The sequence below is a fragment of the Anas platyrhynchos genome, chromosome 3 (assembly GCF_047663525.1).
Source record: "Anas platyrhynchos isolate ZD024472 breed Pekin duck chromosome 3, IASCAAS_PekinDuck_T2T, whole genome shotgun sequence".
Classification (NCBI taxonomy): domain Eukaryota; kingdom Metazoa; phylum Chordata; class Aves; order Anseriformes; family Anatidae; genus Anas; species Anas platyrhynchos.
Genome location: NC_092589.1, coordinates 64168507 through 64190389, shown reverse-complemented (window position 1 = coordinate 64190389; position 21883 = coordinate 64168507). Strand labels below are relative to the sequence as shown.

Sequence of the window (21883 nt, the reverse complement as noted above, 5' to 3'; positions counted from 1 at the left end):
TTATTTCAGTGTGTAATTGCAATGGTCTTTCTTCTTCCAATTTTCTTCTCTTTCTCAGTCTCCCCCACTCAAGCAGTTTCTTCTGTCATTTCCATTCAGAGGTGTCTATAAATATATATACATATACCATATAATATATATATATACATGTATCTATAATAATACATATAATATATATATTATATATATATAAATACATAAAAGAGGTGTCTTATCTGCTATCTACTGTTACTAATTGATGGTTCATTTTTGTCACTCAGGGTGGCTGTCACTATGCAGTAGCATAAACCTAACAGAGGTTATAATCTGGGTCTTGATTCTTCCTTGGTGATTCTTGCTTTCATTCTATTGCCACAGTGTCCTTCTAGTAAGATGTATCCCACCAGATGTTCGGTAGACACAAGATGCTGATGAGATTCAAATGGGATTTTCAATTTTCCATGGGTTATGTGAAGAGAAGAAAATAAAATTATGTTAGAAGTGGTAAATGGTAGGAAAAATGATGTACAAAGCAATTATTTTGTTTGCGTTTACATCTAGTTTCAGTACCTCTCCTTTTCTGTAGCTGCTTCTTGACACATTTTAAAAGTAGGTTATTCCAGTGACTATCCCCACTTCATAATGAACCTGTAATCACTGTTCGGCAGCTGGAGATATAGTTAATATATTTGATTTCCCACTAGAATCCTTCCATCCCCTCTCAGCAAGGGAAATCAACTAGGTCTTGCAGTGTGCTCTAGAGGTCAATCAAATTGGGGTCAATCTATCTGGGAGGAGAGTGAGGGTGAGATTGAATTCAAAAACTGACAGGCTTTATGAAAAGGTTTTGTTCCTGCTACTTGTGTATCTTGTGTGCTTCTGCTGATCTCAACTACTGCAATAAAGCATGTGGAAAATCTGACAGTTTGGCAAAGAAGTAGGTAAGTAATAAGGCATGACAAAATAGGGCACGGTGCCAGGCATCAGATTGGTAGTTTTTATTCCACTGATACTCATTGAACTTGTATGAGCATGGACATTGTTGAGAAATGTGAAAAGTACATAAAAGAACACATGTGAAACTGGGCTCTTGTTTTCCTGTATGTTGTGGGATCAGGAAAACATAAGAAAATGAATCAGGTAATACTGTTCTTCAGAAAACTTCAAGGAAATCAACAGTCTCAGAGAATGTTCTGAGAAGTGGTAGGATAAGTAGCTATTAATGAGACCTCTATGAATGTAAGGTAATAATGGGAAATAGTATAGAGGATTGTGGTTTGTGTAAAAAAATGAATATTGGCAAAAATATTATGGTTTCATTAGCAAAACCAAGGTTACACTTTACATTCCAATTTGAGTGGACCTTGATGTGGGGCTACATGTATATGTGCCACAACCCTTAATAAGAAACAGTTACAGGTACATATTGGAACAGCAACATTGACTCTGTTCAGTCTTGGAAGCTGGAAAGGTTTAGGAAAAGTTACTTAGGAAAAACATGAAAGAAAATATGAGTACAGTGATGCCTCCATGGCTAAAAACCTGCAATAACCAGTGATTTAGGGATATTCAGAGCTGACAGTTGCATACCAAGCCCTTCAGGTTTAGCAGTCCCAGAGGAACCTTGTTCTATGTATTATTCCAATTGTTTTTTAACCCACTCCTGCTTCTACTAACTAAACTTACCCTGTGGTACTACTAACTAAACTTACCCTGTTCCCTTTCATGCTAAACCCATTTATGATTCTATATATAGCTATATATATATATATATATATATATATATATATATATAGCTCCATTAAGATCTTTTCCCAGCAGAAGGCTTGCAGACTATGTATTTCCACGTTCAGAAGTCAATCTACAGGTCACACCTGTGATCTCATCATACCTTTCTTTACCTTTTAATTCTGCCATATCCTTTTGGAGATGACACTTGAGAAATTTTGTACAGTTACTGAGTTGTCATTATGGATGGATTCATGCAATAATGTAATGACTTTTTTTCTATTCCTTCAGCTAATATTTTCATTGAAATATCCATAATAACTCTTTCAGGGGTGGTAATAGCTGGTGCAGAGCCTATCATATTTTACCCCAGTGTATTAATTTCCATTCCTCACTTTCATCTGCTATTTTATTGCCTAGACAGACCATACTGTGATTTTTTTCTGCAACTCTTTGTAGTTTGTCCTTAGTTTGATTATTGTGAAAACTTCTGTCATAAATAAACTGTCACCTTATTATCTTCTTTTTAAAATTACTTTTTTTTTTTTTTACTTTTAAAATTACTTTTTAATTACTTTTTAATTAAAATTACTTTTTAATCTTCTTCTTAAAATTACTTTTTTAACTGTTGAACAGAACAGGCAAAGATCACTGTGGTTTTCCAGTGTTATTTCCCATTTTCTTTTTTTCTGTTTGTTTTTGTTTATATAATTATCTCTTGAGTTGTCCTCATATGTGATGACAGTTTAGTTCCTTTAATGGCCTTTGCAGAATCTTGCAGAATCTTGTCAAAATGAATTTAATCTAAATATGTTGAATTTGGTGCATCACTCATACATGTACATTTATGCTTGCCAATTTCTACAGAGAGCTCTGGTATTGATAAAGGATGACTTGTGAGGTTTCTGTTAAAAATAAATTAATTACCATTAGACTCAATGTATCATACTGATCCAGGCATCCATTTTTTTTTTCTTTAAAACAGATATTCAGATCTGCTTTGATCCAGGAAGCTTTTAAAAAACTGACATTATTAGTTAGTGCTTTGGTACCAAGCCTTATTTAAGTAGTACAATGGCAAGGCAGAAGTTGATTTCACTGGAGTTTGTAGGTGAAAATCACCTACCTATTACTGCTGATTTACTGCTGTTCAGTTTACCTTTTTTTTAATTTATTTTTTTCCTAAAAGTGTTTCTGTTGGCATCATGTGCTAGACGTCAGTAATTCTGTAAAAGTTGAGCAGGTTTCTTTTTTAGTTGCAAACTTTTTTGATTGCCCTTGCATGGTACACTATTTTAAAGAACTTGTTTAGTTTTTGTGTTATTTTCCTTTTATAGATTAATCATCTGTCAACACTAAACAAGCCGTCTATCAGGCTTCTATCCGTAGAAGCTCAGTGGAATATGTTGCAGGCTCACAGACCTAGGTGTAAAGCAGAAAGACAGAAAGATGGCTATACCTATTTCATCAGTTGGAATCTGAGACTGTGCTTCTCTTCATGAAACAGACATCTGCTGAAAAACAGAAATTGAGCCCAAGCTGTTAAAGCCAAAGTCTAATTACAAACCAACCTTTTCTCTCTCTTTTCTTGCACTTGTTGCAATTGCTAGAATTTTGGTATTTAAAGGTAGAAATGATGTGAATTTTTTTTTATTATTTTTTTTTCCAGTAACACAAAGGAGGGAAGATTAATGTAGCTAGCAGTTGAAAGGAGTGGAATTTCTCTGCTTGCACTTGAGCTACACAAAATAGAGACAATGTGCTTCTGACTCAGATTTATTTTACCCAGTCTTTGCATTGGAGCAAGTGATTACTAAATGTTTTTGGCAATAAAGGAAGGAGATCTTTCTGTAATTATAGTAGATCATGCTTTGCAAGTATTTCATAGCAGGATGGCTGTAGAATTCAAGGTAATATTGACAACTAAATAGAATTTATAATTTAGTGAGCAATTGACTTTTAAGATGCACAAAAGTAGTACACCACTTTTAAAATATTTCTTCTGTGTGATTGTCATCACAAAAAATAAGGCAAAACTGTCTAAAAATTAAAATGAGTTGTCGTGAGCTCTCTTGACTACTTTCACATACTGTGGTTATGGTTGGATAAATGTGAATTCTAAAAAAGATAGCATCATGAACATTCACATTTTTTATTTCAAATTCAAGTGGCCTAATTAAAGGTTTCAGGACAACAAATGCTTTCATCTTCTGTGTTGCTAGAATCTCATGAATGTTTTGCAAAAAAGTGTTATATTAACTACTAGAAAGCAATATGAAAAGCATTGCTTCCTCCATTCCATCAGGCTTGCCCATCAAATGTTATTTAAAAGCAGAGCCCTATTTTGGGCTCAGCAAAGCACTGTCCCAGAATTAGTGCAGAGCTTAGCATCACTTCTCTGACTGACAGAAAGCATTTGCTTCAGCCACAGCTATAGTGTGAATTCCTCTGAACATCTAAGAAAAATTATGGACTGGCAGAGAAGGAAAATGATACAGGAAGCAACTGATAGGTGACACAATCCTTTCCTAATGGGTAGAGTAGAATTTTGTTGTTGTCCCAGTTCTAGTTTTGCTTCTGCCTCTTCTGAGTAAGCTCATGTGACTACATCCTGAGTGTGTGATGTTAATTGGAAATTGCCAGATCTATAATTTGCAATTCAAAAAATAAAGTGTGTCAGAGGAATGCCCCCTTTAGGTAAATGTGGCCATTTTACAACAGCTAATAATTACGTAAATGTGATCTGAGATTTGATGTATGGCATCTCATGGTAGGAAATGCAAGTTTAAAGGGAAGAGAATGTGAATTCCACCTACCACTCAAGGGAAAATGAATTATTTCTCCCATTCCAAAACATCAACCAGATGCAGAAAATTTCCCTTCAGCTCCCTCAAGGAAAGGTGTAGGCCTGAACATGAATGCTCTTAATGCTTCTTTGAAGCACAGACTATTTGAAAAAAGTTCAACTAGGTAGTTGTTAATTGTAATTTTTAACTTGTTAAAATTATGGTGCTATCAATACCAAACCATAAGCACTGGCTAAGGGGTGGGAAGACTTTGTGCACCTCCTGCTCCCTGCTTGCCAGATCCATTCCTGTGAGCCTGCAGGAAGTGGAACACTGCACACTCAACACAGTCTCTTCAGTGTTCGTTTAGGTGCCTGTGTTTGCACTGATTATGGACAAGGACGTATGGTACTTTCGCACTAAATTACACTGCACATAAAAGAGGCTACCTGAGAGTGAATTTTTATTCTAACCAATGAGCTTCTTAAGTACTCTATATTTACCTATGTCTCAAATTAAAATTTGAGTTAAAATTTATAATATTGATATCATTTGTGTATAGACACACAATGTGTATATTTTTATAATTTTGTGATTCTGGAGGACTTTTGCATATTCTTTTTCATCTGTTACACTATTTTTTGAAGGAATATTTTTCCTGATTTTATGTACTGCAATTCATTTCATGTAGTATCGAGTCCTTTTAGCAGGCTCCCTTTTGAGGAAATAAGCTACTCTGCTCCAAACGAAATGCCAGATTCTGTTTTAAGACTAAATGATTACTGTCTTTTACACTATTAACTTTACACAGTCTAAAAAGAGAATAATGAGACTGTAAGTCAACATAGGAGGTTCCACAGCTATTAACAATTCATCTACTCTGCTAATGCTTACACTGTTTTTTACCATGTGCCCCCATTGAGGAATACAGCAAATATCACTGATTGCATTGAATAAAAATATAAGGACAACTGTATAGATTCTCAGATGTGACGAAAATGGGCTGTAATCTGTACAGAAGAAAGCTACAAAATCAATGAAATCTCAACTATTGATTGACTATACAAATTACACAGGTTAGTAGCTAATTGGTTGCCTTGAACAAGTGGGGTGTTTAATATGGTTCTAAAGCGAGCGTGAGAGTCACTAACTCATGGTGTCAGAGGACAGCTGTACCGTGACCACCCAAGCTTGGTAATTAAATGGCACACAGGTTAATTGCAGACAGGAGACTGGAGTTAAAGGACTGAAAGGAATCACTTGAATAGTGTTCTCTATAGAGGAAAAGGAGTCTTTTTAAAGGAATCTTTATCAATGTACAATAATTGCAAATTCAGTTTTGATTAAAGACTTATTTTAAAGCTATAATAATAATACAACAGGGTTATAAACTGAATGAATTACAGAAGAGTGCATTTGGGGCCAGTGAAAATTTCCACCATATAATTCTGAAGATGATCTCAATCCATACCTTAGAATTTTGTTGTTGTTTTGGTTTAACCTCCAGCCATGACAAATTATGCTTTTAAGGATACAAAACATTGATTTTCATGTGAACATATACATTCAACCCATCACATCAGTTTGTCTCCATAGATCGATTTTATCATGGCTCAAAGATTTTGATCAGTATTTATTGGGAGGGAGTGTAAGCCACCTTAACGATGGTTCTTCATATGGGTTATAATTTTTATAGCTTACTGCTACATGAAACTCAGTTCAGCAGAGCAGTCAGACATGTGTTTAAGTGCTGTGGTGAATGAGAATTATAATATATCACACAGCAAGAGCACCTGAGGAAAATAACAACAGCGCTGTCGTAGAAGATATAATACTGTATACATTATCCTCTTCTTGAGGAAAGGGGAAGAGGAAGCAAACCATGCATGGCAGATGTTGTTCATGTTGCTGCATGAATTACTCAGTTTCTCTAATGGCAAGGGTGACTGTTAGGTCCTAAGCAGAACAGTAAGAGAGTGTAACACAAATGATGTAGTCTGTGAGGGAAAAGCTTCTCCATGGAGATGTAAGCAGAAAGGAAGAGTAATAGGGAGTTTTCATGGGTATTTGCGTACAATGATTCAAAGCCCAATTGGGTAGGCAGTCAAAATAATGGTTTGATTATGAAAAAAACAATTTGATGATCCTTTTTACGTTTCCATACCGTATTTTCTCCTCTGACATTCTGCTCCTTAAGACATAACCAGAGGGTACCAATTTGAATTTTAGAAGGGAATGAAGAGGAAATCACCAGTATAATGGCTTTATTCTAAATTCTGGATGCAAAGCCAAAGTCGGTGGTGCTTTTCTGTGCTTCATTACTTCTATAGTTGTTGAAAATAAAGCCTTTTGCTTAGATGCCATAACAGATGTTATGTTCATTTGTGATTGTATTGCTACATTCACCTTGCTTTTGCCTCTGTTACTTTTGTTTATGATTTTATTTTATTTTGTTTCCAGGATTGTTTCCTGCAGTGCTGAACCTGGCTACTAATGCTCTCATCACCACCAATGCTACCTGTGGAGAAAAGGGTCGGGAAATGTACTGCAAACTTGTTGAACATGTTCCTGGACAGCCTGCAAGGAACCCTCAGTGCCGTATTTGTGATCAAAGGAGCAGGGTCCCACATCGTACGTGCACCATTTTCATTTTGTTCCTTTAAAATGATTTTTTTCCTAGTGGTTGTAGATACTCAGCAAAGATGTGTGTCAGCGGCCTGATTACTATGAAATGTCTACCTCTTCCTTTGTTAAATTAAGTTACCCATCTCTTCCTTTAGTATTTCAAAATCTGTATCTGTTACATATACTTAGCTAACTGAAGCTTTAATTGAGAGAGTAAGTGGAGAGAGAAGCGAGGTTCAGATTTAGGAAAACTAAGTGTCTACAGCTGTTGTTGGCTTCTCTTCATATAAGCTGACCATGAATGAAAAATAAATTACTCTTTCCTGTATACTTACATACAGAATTTGAACATTTCAGCCAGCCTAAGCAATATCTGAAATTTCAGTTTAGGGCTAACTAACTGTTGCTGTTTAATCTGGCTGGCACCTAAGTACCACACATTTGCTCCTCGTCCCCCGCCCCAGTGGGAGAGAACTGCAAAAGAGTAAAAGCTTGTGGGTTGAGATAAAGCCAGTTTATTAGGACAGAAAAGAAAGGAAAATAAAAATGATAATAGTACTGCTAATAATAATGTGTATAAAACAAATGATTCACAGTGCAATTGCTCACCACCTGCTGAGCAATGCCCAGCCTATCCCCAAACAGCCAGTATCCCCCACCCTGGGCAGCCACCCCATATTAATTGCTCAGCATGACTCCATATGATATGGAATACCCCTTTGGCAAATTTGGGTCAGCTGTCCTTGTTCTGACCTCTCCCAGTTCCTTGTGCACCTTCAGCCTGCCCAGCATGACAAGCTGAAAAGTCCTTGACTTAGTGGAAACAGCTCTGCAACAATTAAAACATGTTATCAACATTATTCTCAGCCTAAATCCAAGATACAGAACCATACCAGCTACTAGGAGGAAAATTAACTCTACCCTAGCCAAAACCAGGACACTAACCCATTATTTTGTTTTTATTAGTTTGAAGTTAATTTAATTTGACTGAGCCAGCAAAAAGAAGATTAGACAATGAAACTGATTGGTTTAATTGCTTAAGTTTTAATATTAAAATTGATCTGCACAAACGTTGTTTTTTTTTCTTAAGAATGCTGGCAAGCAAAATCAGTTTTCACAAATAACTCACCATCATCAGGTTCAGAGATGTGTGTTTCTTACCAGTTATGAATAATTTGGAAGATCAAAAATAAGAGAATTTCTGTCTTAATTGTACAAGTTTAATTTCATATAAGCTTGCAATGAAAGACATTAATAAAATTAACCTGGTCAAATTTTTCTGGGCATATTGACACTGCAGACGGTAAAGGATGTAGAGACTCTTGATACAGCTTTTAATGGAATAGATGCGGTGTTAGTAGAGGCACACAGAAGCATGAAGTTTCCTGAAGACAATCTCTCTTCTTTTTTTTTTTTTCCAATCGTTTACCTCTAAAAGTTAGATTAGACATATTTATACCTTATGACAAAGTATACTTAAGCATGTGGTTAAACCTACAGGAAAAATAAAAAAATAAATAAATAAAAATTTATCTTCTAACTTGCTAACTCTACACAGGATGAGCAACCTGTGGTATAGCTTTCCAGAAAGAAGCCTCTCCTTAGAAACTTCCTTCCTGGGCCACCCTTCCTAGAATTATTTTACCAATTACACAGTCTTTTCCTAATAGCTAATCTGCATCTTCCCTGCAGAAATTCAAGTATGTTATGTTTTTCGTAACCTCAGCCAACACAAGGAACGGATTACTTCCACTTTCTTTGCAGAAGACTTTTTACTTACTTGAGGGTTGCTATTATTGCTCTGTGCAGTTTTTACACTAATCTATTCCTTTTCTGTCTTTCTCCATATCGGTTGTATTATCTAGAACTCTATATAAACTGCAGTTCTCAGTTCTCTGTAGAGGTTTTCATCTGTATTAAAATTCACCTGAGCTCTTACCAGTACTGCAGAGAGATTCAGGTTTCCTTCAGAATAAGCAGATTATATTGTTGTTTACACATCTAATTAAGGTATTTCCCCTTTTAGGTTGTGTGATTCCACTGAGAGATATTTAGCTAGTTGGCCATTGTAATCCCCAGATGCTTTCTCACTAAATGACTACCTAGCCACTTGCTCCCTATCTTGTATTTACAAAGCTAATTATAATTGCCCCGTTATAGATTACTTCAATTGTCTGAACACAGTTACAACCTACTTTTTCCCCCAAGGTCATTTTTCAAGTTTTGGTGGCTTCTTTAATTGTAGTAAATGCTGTCTTCTCAGGAAAGATCATGCATTTGTATTGTAGCAATGTAAGCATTGAAATGATTTTACATTATTGTAGCGGGTCTCATTCAGAAGATTAATTTCTTTTTTTTTGGCTGCGTTTAGACTGCCAGAAACACTGTGTGATATGTTCTGTCCTTTCTTTACAGAAGAGCATTTAGACATTCGTGCACATCATATAATTATTGTTTTTTTATCAACTTTAACTCCAATAAATAAATAAATAAATAAATAAAAGAGAACTGTATTGCTTTGTCTCCATGTTCCACCTATAGATGCATATGTTTATACAGCCCTCTTCATTGTCACCATTTATATATTTAAACACCTCATCTGAATGATTTGTATCCATGTTTTCCCTCTCTCCTACCCTTTTCTAAATTTGAGAGACTGTTTAGCTTCAGAATGACTGGCCTTTTGTTGCCAACCTCATCTCTTTTTAAGGTTTTTAAATGTTTATTTGGCTGAAGGAAGTGCTTTATTTAAACAAAGTTAGCTCATTAATGAGAGAACCATGTAATGTAACCAGAGTTTAAATGCCTAAAATGTGTGAGTTTGGAGTGCCTCCCCTTAATTACTGTAGTAGGAAATGAATGCAGATTCCCTGGTTAATCACATGTGAGCCCAAATTAAAGAAGAGAGTTTGATGGGTTCAGTCTGTAAGTTTCCCCGCATCCTTGTCATCCATTAGAGAGACTGGTCCTTGAACTGCATTTGCAATCCAGTCCATTTTTCAAATACTGTATAATTTTCCCATCCTTTTTAAAAAGGTAAAAAAATGCCAACAATTAATCATTTTTCAAATTAATTATGATTAAACTTTCATAATGGTGATTACAATTAACTGTTGATTCATCTCCCAACTGTCCTTCTCATGATTTATGTTTATACCAGTTTCACCTGTAGAGACTTACATCAAAATTTCCAATTAGAGGGTTTCTGAAACAATCACTGAAGAGCTCTGAGTTTGATTTACAAATGATTTTTTGCTAGCACTCATTTAAAGCCAAAGTTTGTGAAGATGATCAGAGATCTGAGAATTGACAACATGTAAGGCTTGGGTGTTATTTTTTTTCTTTTTTCTCTTCAGTAGAAAGATAATGCTGCTAACAATGCCACTTGTAGTGTATATCCTAACTGGCAGATGTTGGTGCTCAGTAATGCCACTGAATAATTTGATTTTTAAATTAAAATTTTCACATTTTCAATTTTGCAGGCTTATACCTTCTCTTACTCCCACAAAGCCCTTTAATTGTATCTTTAAATATGTTCAGACATTCTGGCTTTCCTTAATGAGCTAGTACTCCTGTCCTCCACAGGTGGTTGATGTAGCAAGAAAACAGAGACAAAGACTGTCTATCTTACTGGTTTATTTAAATAATAATTAGAATAACAAGGAAATTAATCAGTTCATGAATTAATTATTTGGAATACTAGGATGAGCTAGTAATGAAACATATTCTAGTTTTATATCCAAAATATGCCAGTTTAGAAATTTATCCATAATGAGAGGAGTTCGATTTCTCTGACCTCATTATGTTCTTGCTGACAGAATGCACATAGAAGAAACCTACTATATTTGAATTGCCTTTGTGTTATTTTCACCATAATGTACAGACTTGCTCTAGGTAATTAGGGACTTCAAAATGCATCAGATAGAACCTCATATCTTTTAAAATTGAGATTTTGGTATTCTCAAGTTCATACAGGAGACAGTCATGAACTGGCCATAAAAAGTAACCTGGAAAGTTGAGTGCTATTTTTCTCAGTCTAAGTAACATTAAAATACCATGTAATTAAATTTCATTAGATTAGAATATCTTGAATTCTAACAATAATTGCATTCTGTAAATATTGTTTTATCCCAATTATTTTGGATTTATTTATGACACTGCAACAGAGTAAACGTGGGCATGAAAAATAATGCATCTTGGACTTAGATTTGAATGGTTTATATGTTAAAAATGAGCTATCTTTGTACATGTGTTTGTGAGTCAGACAATTTTCCTGTTGAGAAATATATTCTGTAATTATTCATGAATCATCTTCTCTGTAACAATTTCTGAATTATTTCCTGAATTATTGCCATATGCTTAGGAATGCAAGTACCAGAATTACTGTGATCTCTGCTTTCCCTGCACACCAGACCTCAGGACTCTGATTTGTTGTTTCTATTGCAACATTTAATGACTTTGCAGTACTTAAAACTTTGAAAGATTGCAGGAAGTGTTCACACCATCTGATTTAGATGCCTACATTTTCTGTAGACTCAGGAGAGCCTCCAGTTGTATTTATTTAGGTACTAAAAGTAACCTCTTTGCAATGCTAACCAAATTTCAGGGGCTAATATTAGATGAATATTCTAGTAATGATAAGCCTGAGACTGCTCCAAGAGCAAAAGAAAAAAAAAATATTTCCTGCTTTTTCTTTTAGTGTGCTACCTTGTTAGTTCTGTAGTTGTATTTGAATCTAGAATTTAGATCTAAACCCATTTATATATCTGAATTACTCTTAAATACATTTACATATTTCTGTTACTCTAACAGAACGACATCCAATAACAAACGCAATTGATGGCAAGAACACTTGGTGGCAAAGCCCTAGTATCCAGAATGGAATTGAATATCATTACGTGACCATTACATTGGACCTCCAACAGGTAGATGGCTTCTGTTTGTTTTTATAAGGGCTTTATTTCTTGCACAATATCTCACCTGGATCATTTTCCTATTTGCTTTGTGTGGCTTTTATATAATGAACACTTTCTTGGCTTCTCTTGTAATATTTTTTTTGTCATTTTTATGGGTAATGCTGACAGACCTGTTCATTTTAATATTGTGTACCAAATTAAAAATAATTTTCATATGTTTTTATGAAATCACATTTAAAATTATATTAAATATAGCCTTTTTTTCCAAACATAGCTTCTGGTTTGGCTCTGTAAAGTCAATTAAAAGAATGTTCCATGTACTCATTATTTATGTTTAGACTAATATTGTTTATTGTATCAATAATATAGTTTTATTCACTGCAACAGTATTTCAGCTATGTTAGTGATACATGCTCAGGTAGTGGATTATTTTGAGAGACAGCCTGGAGAGTAAAAGGAGGTGTTTGGCTAAAGTAGTCTTTAAATAAATTGCCTTTTGTTACTGAGACTGTGCTTGACAGCTGTAGCCAGACAGAATGAATTTATCTGATGCTTATAGAAATGCTATATAAATTCCAGGAATGTAAAAAAGTGAATACGAGAGCTGATGGTAAATCATTTTATTTTCATTATGCAACGATAAATAAAGAACAATTACCTGGTACCGAAGCTATTCATCATGTTATTAAATTTGACCATTTTGGCATTCAATTAACTAGATAACAAAGTAATCTGTTTGTTTGTTGTTTTGTTTTTTTTTTTTTTTTTAGTCTTCTCTGGTCTCATTCAAGTTGCAGACAAATATAGGCCAGCCACAGACAGAGGAAACATACTCAGTTTTCCAGCTGTTTAGAAAAAAGGGGAGGTGCTTTCTCTGATTCCAGTTCCCAGTTCCCCCTTCCTCTGACATCTCTTCAATGAGATTGGTTTTCTGTTTTGGTCTACTGTTAGTATTTTATCAGCTTCACTTAGAACCTGCCTATCCTTATCTCCCTTCTTTCTCATTCACTTTCAGTTAAAGAGAGCAATATCACTAGAAAGGCTTGAATAAAGCATAGCTTGATAGAAAGAGTGAAGCCAAAGGTATTGCATGGAGCCATCAGCAGTCATGCATATGTAAAATTTTGTTTTAAGAGATCATAATCTTAACTTAGTCCAGAACTCAGAACTTCAGCAAGGCTTAATGAAGAGTATAATACTTGATTTCTATTTTTTGCTGATTATTACATTAAAACAAACTATCACCCAAATGATATCTGATGGTGATTTTTTTTTTAAGTACTTTCTGACAATGAAGTACTTGGAAGCCTCTTTACTGCTTCACACCTGGAAAAGTCTTTGAATCTTGGAAGAATTATTTGCATTTTGGCTTTGGAGTTATTATTTGTATTGCCAAAAATAATAATCACGACAACAAAAAAATCCTACATCTGTGTCCTTGGCCTTGTATCTGCAAAAATATTTAATGTGCGTTTCAACAGAGCTGAACTCTTTTAGAGAAGTTTAAGTTTCTGTGCATTATCAAGTTATTTTTAAAATGTCTTTTAAAATTTCAGATTTTCGTTTGCCTGTACAAGGGGATTGTGCCTTTGTTGGTTCTGATCTATTAATGTGATAGGACCTGAGGGAATGGCTTCAAGCTGTGACATGGGAGGTTCAGGCTGGATATAGTCAGGAACTGGAACAGGCTCCCCAGGGCAGTGGTCAAGGCACCGAGCCTGATGGAGTTCAAGAAGTGTTTGGACAACGCTCTCAGACACATGATATTATTATTATTATTTGGGTGGTCCTTTGGGGACCTAAGAATGATGATGCTTGGACTCGATGATCCTTGTGTGTCCCTTCCAACACAGATATTCTACGATTATATATAAGTAGCTCTTGAGCACATTAGGACTGAATTAACACTCTAGTGATCTTACTAGAACTTTACTTTTTTTTTCCTTTTTTTTTTTTTTTTCCCTGTTGTGTCAGTATCTGGCTTGTTATAATAAATTTAAAAACAAACAAACAAAAGGTGTGCAGTTCCTAAAACTTTTATTTATTTATTTATTTATTATTGTATACTCAAAACTAGCTACTGCAGGGTTGGTGACTCCACTGAGGAAAAAGTACAGATTGTTCCAATGTATTTAAAAGGCTTCTTTGTATGCCAGTTTTTCACCAGTGATCTGAGAATACTGCACCATGTTGTGTGGGTTTGTTTTGATGGGTGGATGTGGGAATGTTGTTTTGGTTTTGCATGGTTTTTAAGTGAGACAAGGCTCATGCCTGTTGTCCGTTCCTCCTTTCCCCTCTCCCCCTTGTTCTCTTGCTTATTGTTTCAAGAAAGCTTGGTGGGGCCTTTCACAGGACTAATGCTGATCCCTTCTCTTAAACCCATTCAATTGCACTGGCTGAAATGTGAGAGAACATGTCAGAGTATGGGTATGTCAGAGGGGTGGGATATGACCCTGTGCTACCGGTACTATCTGACTAACTCTAAATGATGTGAGGAGCATACGTAGAATTAGGAAGGCACGCTTACTCACCATCTTACATGAACAGAGCAACAGCTTTGCTCTGCAAAATGTAGTATGTTGTACTTTACTTGGCTTTTGGAATTTTCCTTAAGAAATGAGAGTGCTTGGTGTTTTGAGGAATATTAGGAGTTTTTATTTCCTTGTTTGGATCTTTTGTACAAACAGCACTGTAAACTTTATTAGAGTAGTCAGTAAAATATGAAATTTCCCTTCCAGCTAATGTCATGGATAGTAGCCATTGTGAATGGTTGAAGGTCACCAGATATCTTTGAGACTTCGCTTAAAAGAAATTCTGTTCTTTATTTTTGCCTTACGTGAGATTTAGTAATTGCTATGTTTGTGTTGATAAATTCTTGCTTTAAATACAAAAATGCTTGACTTCTTTTGGTAGCATAGAAATAACAAATGACAAACCTACAAGTAATGGACTGTAAATTACAGGAATGCATTAGTTTGTATGTTATTACTAGTAATTATGATAGCATATGAAATGCTTTCGGCAAATCTTAATTTCATGAAAAAATCAGGAAAATAATTTCAATTTTTTCACTTATATAATTCTTGACTTTTGGGGGTGACTGCATGTATATATTTTTACTTTATTGTGCAGTACAGCCATGTAAAAATGGTGTATACTAGTTAAGAATAATTAATAAAAATATTTACTTCATACAGTTCAACTTTAGAAGGAGTCAAAATATTTTCAGTTAGCTTGGGAAAAATGCAGTTGTTTATTTGCTTTCTCCCGACAGTTGAGGTGTAACATAGTATTTATAAAAATGCTTTCATATGTAATGGAGGCCAGGCTTCTAATTTACTAAGCTACCTTTGAATTGTACTCCATTTATATTATAAAAATACACGTTGAAATTTGAGACTGTTTTGTTCTCAGCTTCTTTGCTAATTTGCTCTTAACCCTTTAGTTTTCCAGACTTCTTTTGACAATCTTATCTATTTCACAAGAATATTCTCGAACATAATTCATAGCTGTACATCTGAAATTATTGTTGCAGTGCTATTTACCCAGAAAGTGGATAGAGATCAAAATATGAGTGTAGATTTATATGGGAGTCATTCAGACAAATTTAAATGGAGGTTAAAATTGAGGAGTTGAGCTACTCAAGTTATTGCAACTGCGGAGCTGAGTTTGGCAGGGTAGATATATATGTATTTTTACTTTATTGTGCAGTACAGCCATGTAGCACACTAGGTTGTTTCATCTGTGAAGCACTCACATATACAGAGAGAATGTGTTCTGCATCTTTGCTGGCTACATAGGGTCTGTGGATTTGGCCTTAAGACTGATGGGTTCAAGTGCAACAAAATTAACTCAGGTCCAGTGAGTGCAGTGTTTCACAGGACAGAAAATAATTCTTCTCTTATAAAGAAGCTCCTTCTGTTGACAAGCTATGCTCTTTCAAGAAGTACAGAAAAGGGAGGTTGCAAAACAGAAATGGTTGAATTTCCAGGGCAAATATATTCCTTGTATTCATGCTATCTGAAATCCTCATTTGGTTCAATGATTTCAGTGATGTGGAAGAGTAGTAGAGTATCTTTAAAGAAAATTGGCACAGAGAAAACAATTGGAAGTTTGAGGTGAGGTGGTCAGCCCATCTGTTTTTTCTACATACATCTTTCATACATACTTTCATTAACAAATACCCTGCTGTAGGACATTGGCAATATCCTTGGTATTGCTAAGATGTTTATGCCAGGATCATATTTATATGGGTTTTGATTTTCTGACTAGACACTTTTTACATGTTTATTTTAATGGTGCAGGAATATTTTATGTGACTCGTAGACATCAATGAACTCTGGGTGGGTGGACACAGAGTTAATGCTCTGGTGGTAACTGTTGGATTTAATAAGTATATCTTCATTGTCTGAGATTGTGGGGGAATAGTTCAGTGTCCAGGAAATCCTTTCTAGGCTTTTTTTTTTTTTTTTCTAAATAAAAACAAAGTAGTTAACTCTCCTAAGAGCCTCATAAGATCTGGTACTGCAGCAAGAATCACTGAGTAAGCTATATAGTTGCTTTCTCTATAAAGAGACCACAGTTCATCAGTTTTCATTTCTTTAAGCACTGATAGTGTCCCACTCCTTCAACTCTGCTTTTCAACTCCTCCTTCCATGGGAAGAGAACAAGGTTACTAAGGAATTCTGTTCTGCCTCCATGTAGAAATCACTGCAGTACTACTTGCCTTTTCTTCTGAAATGTATTCCACCAGTTGCTAGAATATAAGTTCGGACTTTACTGTTTGAGTGGCACATGTTATGCTTTGGAAAGTGGTGCTGCTGGAACTAGATAGAGAACTGAATATCTGGAAGTAGAAGAATGCTTGAACTTCTCAGAAACACTTTGAGAGGCATTTATGACAAGTGGATGGCAATATTCTGTATGTGCTAAGCTCATTATTTTGTAACTCTGTGTTTAGAAGGTTTAGATTTGTTTTTTGGATGATTTCTTTGTTATTAGATTCACTTCAGTATCCATGAGTACAAATATACGTACACGTGCAGACAAGTACGTAGATATCATCTATCTTGAAAAAGAATAATATTAGGAAGAGGAAAAGAATTGCAAAACTGAGGGTTTCCTTGTGCTTTCTCTACACAGGAGTGTACAACTAAGTTCTGTAGCAAAAGACGCATATGAGAGAACTAGGAAACTATGACAAGATGAATAGAGAGATTCAGGCTTGGACAGGAAAGTAACAGGATAGTAAGTACATCTGCTGCTATGCTGAGGACTGCCATACATAGTGTGACCTATAACTTTAACATTTGGTTTATATTTGAAACCAAATGAGAGAAAAATATAAATATTGATACTTTAAGTGTTCTGGCATTAATAAACAGTGTGTCACAGGGAAAAAGAAGCAAGTAGACCTGGGAGAGGACTTGTGTTTCTTTGTTGCTGGTGACACAGATAACTTGCCAAGAAATTTACTTTAGGCTATCTCTATTCTGGATCATGGTCTGAATGTCCGTTAGCAGCTAAAATGAATTGGGTGTGTTTCTAAGCATATTCTACTGGTTTAGTTTAGTTTTTTTTTTTTTTTTTTTTTTTTTTTTTTTTTTTTCCTGAAAAGAATACTGTTTGTGAGCTCTAATTCCAATTCATTCTAATTCCGATTCATTTGTGATGGGAACCAAAGCATACTAACTGGGAGCAGTTGGGAGGTTCACCTCATAAGCACTTGCTTATCTGAGCTAAAAAGCTAGTGTGGATGTTCCATTCTAAGCTCTGTGTCTGAACAGAGTCCATATTTTACACTCAGCCTATCATATGCTATGCACACCAAAATGGTGGTGTTCCCATATGTTTTAATGTAATATTGCTAACCTTTGTTAGGGTAGGTGAAAAATATGAGAGGAGAAAGCTTCTGTGAAGACACCTTACTTGTGGGACTTTGCTTGTCACTTGCTCCTTGGCTTTGCCAGTATGACTGCTGTGTTGATAGCTGTTTGAAGGAAATGTTATTTTCATCTGTCAGTTCCCTTGATGCACAACATTAGCAAGATCTCTTGGGGGAGCACAGCTCTATTTTAGAGTTCATCACTGTCACACAGCAGCAGAGATCACGTGTTTGTTTGCCAGGGATGACTTGAAGCAAACATGACAAGCACTGTTGCAGAACCGTGCTGAAGATGTTGCCCAGATATATGACCAGTATGAGGCAGGTTATCTGTTTCTAGTATCTTTAATTTAGAGAATAGCTGGTTTTGAAAGCTTATGTGAGTGAGTAAATTCTTATTTACATCACCACTTCTGTACCTGCTTTTTGCTATCCTTTTAGTGTTTGGCTGAAGGTGTTACAAAATGATGGCTATAGCAGGGATTGGCTTGGAGTTGTTGTGTAAGGTCAAATATAATGGCACCTTCTCTGACTAGTTATTAGTCTTTCTAGTAAATGACATTGACAGTTAATTTTCAAATGATACAGTTCCCAGAACATGCTTTTTCAAAGCCTTGGACAGGCAAAGACTATGAATTTACTTAGTCTGCATCCCCATCCAATTAATTTATTTCTTGAGGAAGAAATAGAAAAAGTTTTGAGCCTTGACTACTTACAATTTGGAGCATGATTTTGGATTCTGGAACCATTTCCTGGCTGTCTGGTTTCAAAAGACTGTTGGAATGCTTTGTGTAGAGCTTACTCTATACATTTGAACTGCACAATTAGATCCAGTTAAACTCATCCTTTAGTGATTGTCTGAAGTCACTTTTTCAGCCACAGTGAAGTACAAGGCACACTAGATGGTAAGGTATTTCACAACAGCATAGCTTCTTTTAATATTAGTTAAAAATTATAATAATTAAAAAATATTAATCTATAATAGTCCACAAGAAAGTGGCTAAGAAATCAGAATGTGTAGTGCAATGCAGCAAGGGTAAGGTAGCCTTTACACACTATCTGCAAAATAGTATATGAAATATGTATATCACTGTGAATATCTTTGTTTTTCTCTGCTCTGTAATATCAAATACATTTTTGGGAGGTGAGGGATTACAATTAGTATTCTATGAAGAACTGATATTTGATATCAGAATAGCTAAAGGAATAAACAGAAGGTTAACAGCCCTTTCAATATATAAAGGGGGCTTAGAAGAAAGATGGAAAAAAGCTTTTTACAAGGACTATAGTGACAGGAAAGGGGACAATGGTTTTAAACTGGAAGAGAGTAGATTTATATTAGATATGAAGAAGAAATGGTGAGACACTGGAACTAGTTGCCCTGAGAAGCTGTGATGTCCTGTTATTGAAAGTGTTCAAAGTCAGGTTGGATGGGGCTTTAAGCAATCTGATCTAGTGGAAGATTTCCCTGCCCTTGGCAGGGGAACTGGTCAAGATGATCTTTTAAGAGTTCCTTCCTGATTAAACCATTCTGTGACTTTATGACAATGCCTAGTCTTGGGATACAAGAAACAGATTAGGAATCATAGAATCATAGAATATCCTGAGTTGGAAGGGACCCTTAAGGATCATCAAGTCTAACTCTTGACACCGCACAGGTCTACCCAAAAGTTCAGACCATGTGACTAAGTGCACAGTCCAATCTCTTCTTAAATTCAGACAGGCTCGGTGCAGTGACCACTTTCCTGGGGGGCCTGTTCCAGTGTGCAACCACCCTCTCTGTGAAGAACCCCCTCCTGATGTCAAGCCTAAACTTCCCCTGCCTCAGCTTAACCCCGTTCCCACGGGTCCTGTCACTGGTGTTAATGGAGAAAAGGTCTCCTGCCTCTCGACACCCCCTTACGAGGAAGTTGTAGACTGCGATGAGGTCTCCCCTCAGCCTCCTCTTCTCCAGGCTGGAAAATTAAGTACGAGTTGGTCTTCCCATGTTAAACTTGTATACATGTCCAAAGATTTTGCTTTGGTTTTTGGTTAGTATTCTCTCTCTCTTTCACTACAGTTATATGCCTTAAATGTCTGAAACACTTTCAAGAAAACTTCTGTAAAGGTAAACCATATGGCTTCTCTTCATCTCCAAACCAAAGCCTAACATGGTTTCTCAGTTCAAACTAAGGTATCTCACCAGCAAATGCCAGTCTGTTTTGTCCATCTTCTCAGATCTTTGTCTAAAGAGAAAAGTGTGAATAGAAGCAAAGCCTGTTCAGTCAGTGATAGTGCATTTTCATATGGCTGCTGTTTCTCCCTTCCCAGCCTCCCCCAAACAGTCCCGTGGTCTGGCACTAGCAGTTGTGCTGCCACGTAATGAACCAGATCAGTACCTTGATACTGAAAACTAGCATTGTCCTATTTTGGGAGGGAGTTAGGTTTCTACCAGTTTCTGTTTGGTTTGGGGTGGGGGTGGGGGAGTGGGAGTGGAACAAGAACGTATTTCTGGAGGTGGTGGGAAAGCAGTCCCCCCGCTTGCAAGAGCAGCTGGCACTCTCTGGCTTCAGCTGATGGTAAAGCTTTAAAGTATATAAGACTGATCTATGAGCTTTGGGGCAATAAGCTACAGTCCGTTTCTGCAAAATGGAGTTGTCATCCTGCATATTTGGCATTGTTTTTGCTTGCATATTAATCATTCTATTTTAAAGTAATGTAAACATTTAAGAATACAAAGCATTTAATTACATGATCCTCCCTTCTCCCCCCACCCCCCCCCCAAAAAAAAGTTCCCTGGTTCAGTTATACCTAAGTGATAATGGATTGTTAAAGTGAAAGCCCTACAAGATGCAGCTAAAACCATGAAAACAAGAATGTAAAATGGCACAATATATTCTGAATGAAAATGTAAATGGCAAATGAAAATAAACAATGGCATTTGTTCTATATTACTGAAGTCCCCAGCTAATTTTTGCACCTGTACCTGGATGTTAGTTAAAAATTGTTTTTTTTAAAAAAGTTTATTTTCTCTTGTCTGAACATAAATCTCAACGTTTCAGTAATTCTTTTCATTCTTTAGTTTCATAGTTCACTGGTAATGCAAGAATCAGGTATCAATAGGATGAAAGAAAGCATACGTTGCCCTTCGGGTATTCTTTTTAATCAAAGCAAAACTAACGTATTTGAAGTTAGTTTATAATGAAATGTTTTGTAAAAAGCAAAAAAAACAACCAACCAAAAACAACAGAAAACAAACAACACATAAGTATACCAGTGATTAACATACTTAGAGAAGATAATTATTATTAATTTTGGAAACAGACCTGTAGTAAATATTTTGACATCACGGTGAACATTTTTAAGAATTATCTGGTTTAGACAGGTTAGCAAGTATACTCTGTTATGTAGTGTCTCATCTGGATCTTGGGGAAGCAGAGAATATGCTTGAAGAGAGTACATGCTCTGTATGACACTGGTGACAGATGTCATTGAAGCTTCAGTTATTGTCTCAGAATCAAGTTTTTACACATTCATATCACTCAACACAAAAGTCTAAAGAAAAATAAGTGCACACCTATGGCAACCGTCACTCCAATACTACCAGCTGCATTAAGCGTTCAGATGTTCTGATAAACAAGTGTTTGTAAAGTTACTCAAGCTGACTTTTCTGCAGTGTTTAAAAAAGATATATTTTTTTGTTTGTTTTGTTTTTTATTATTCCTGAGAAGTAAAATAATATGTGCAGGGAGTATTCTTCAATGTTTTCTGAAATGCTAGGAAGCCATTTTAGTCCTGAAAGATCAGCTATAATACCCACCATATATAGTGCTGCTAGCTAGGCTGAGTTGTTGTATTAACAATAAATCTCCGCAGGATTACTTTGCCCAATTTTTTTTATGCTCCTCACTAAATCAGACTGTAACTTTATTGCTTTGTGGTTAGTCAGAAAGATTTCTACGTAAGCTATTCCTTTCAGCTTCACA

At 35.7% G+C, this 21883-nt stretch overlaps 1 protein-coding gene across 9 annotated transcripts in view; it reads left to right on the top strand.

The window, feature by feature from the left end:
- LAMA2 (laminin subunit alpha 2) overlaps nucleotides 1-21883 on the top strand; it is a 401748-nt gene that overhangs the window by 106028 nt on the left and 273837 nt on the right. For 8 of the 9 annotated variants that reach the window (XM_072036025.1, XM_072036022.1, XM_072036019.1 and 5 more), the window contains exons 2-3: nucleotides 6954-7124; nucleotides 11931-12043. In XM_072036025.1, the coding sequence (XP_071892126.1) occupies nucleotides 7034-7124; nucleotides 11931-12043 (204 nt within the window). In that variant the 5' untranslated portion in view covers nucleotides 6954-7033. Of the gene's footprint in view, nucleotides 1-6953; nucleotides 7125-10978; nucleotides 11013-11930; nucleotides 12044-21883 lie in introns of those variants that run through there. The other variant, XM_072036023.1, reaches the window with a different exon arrangement.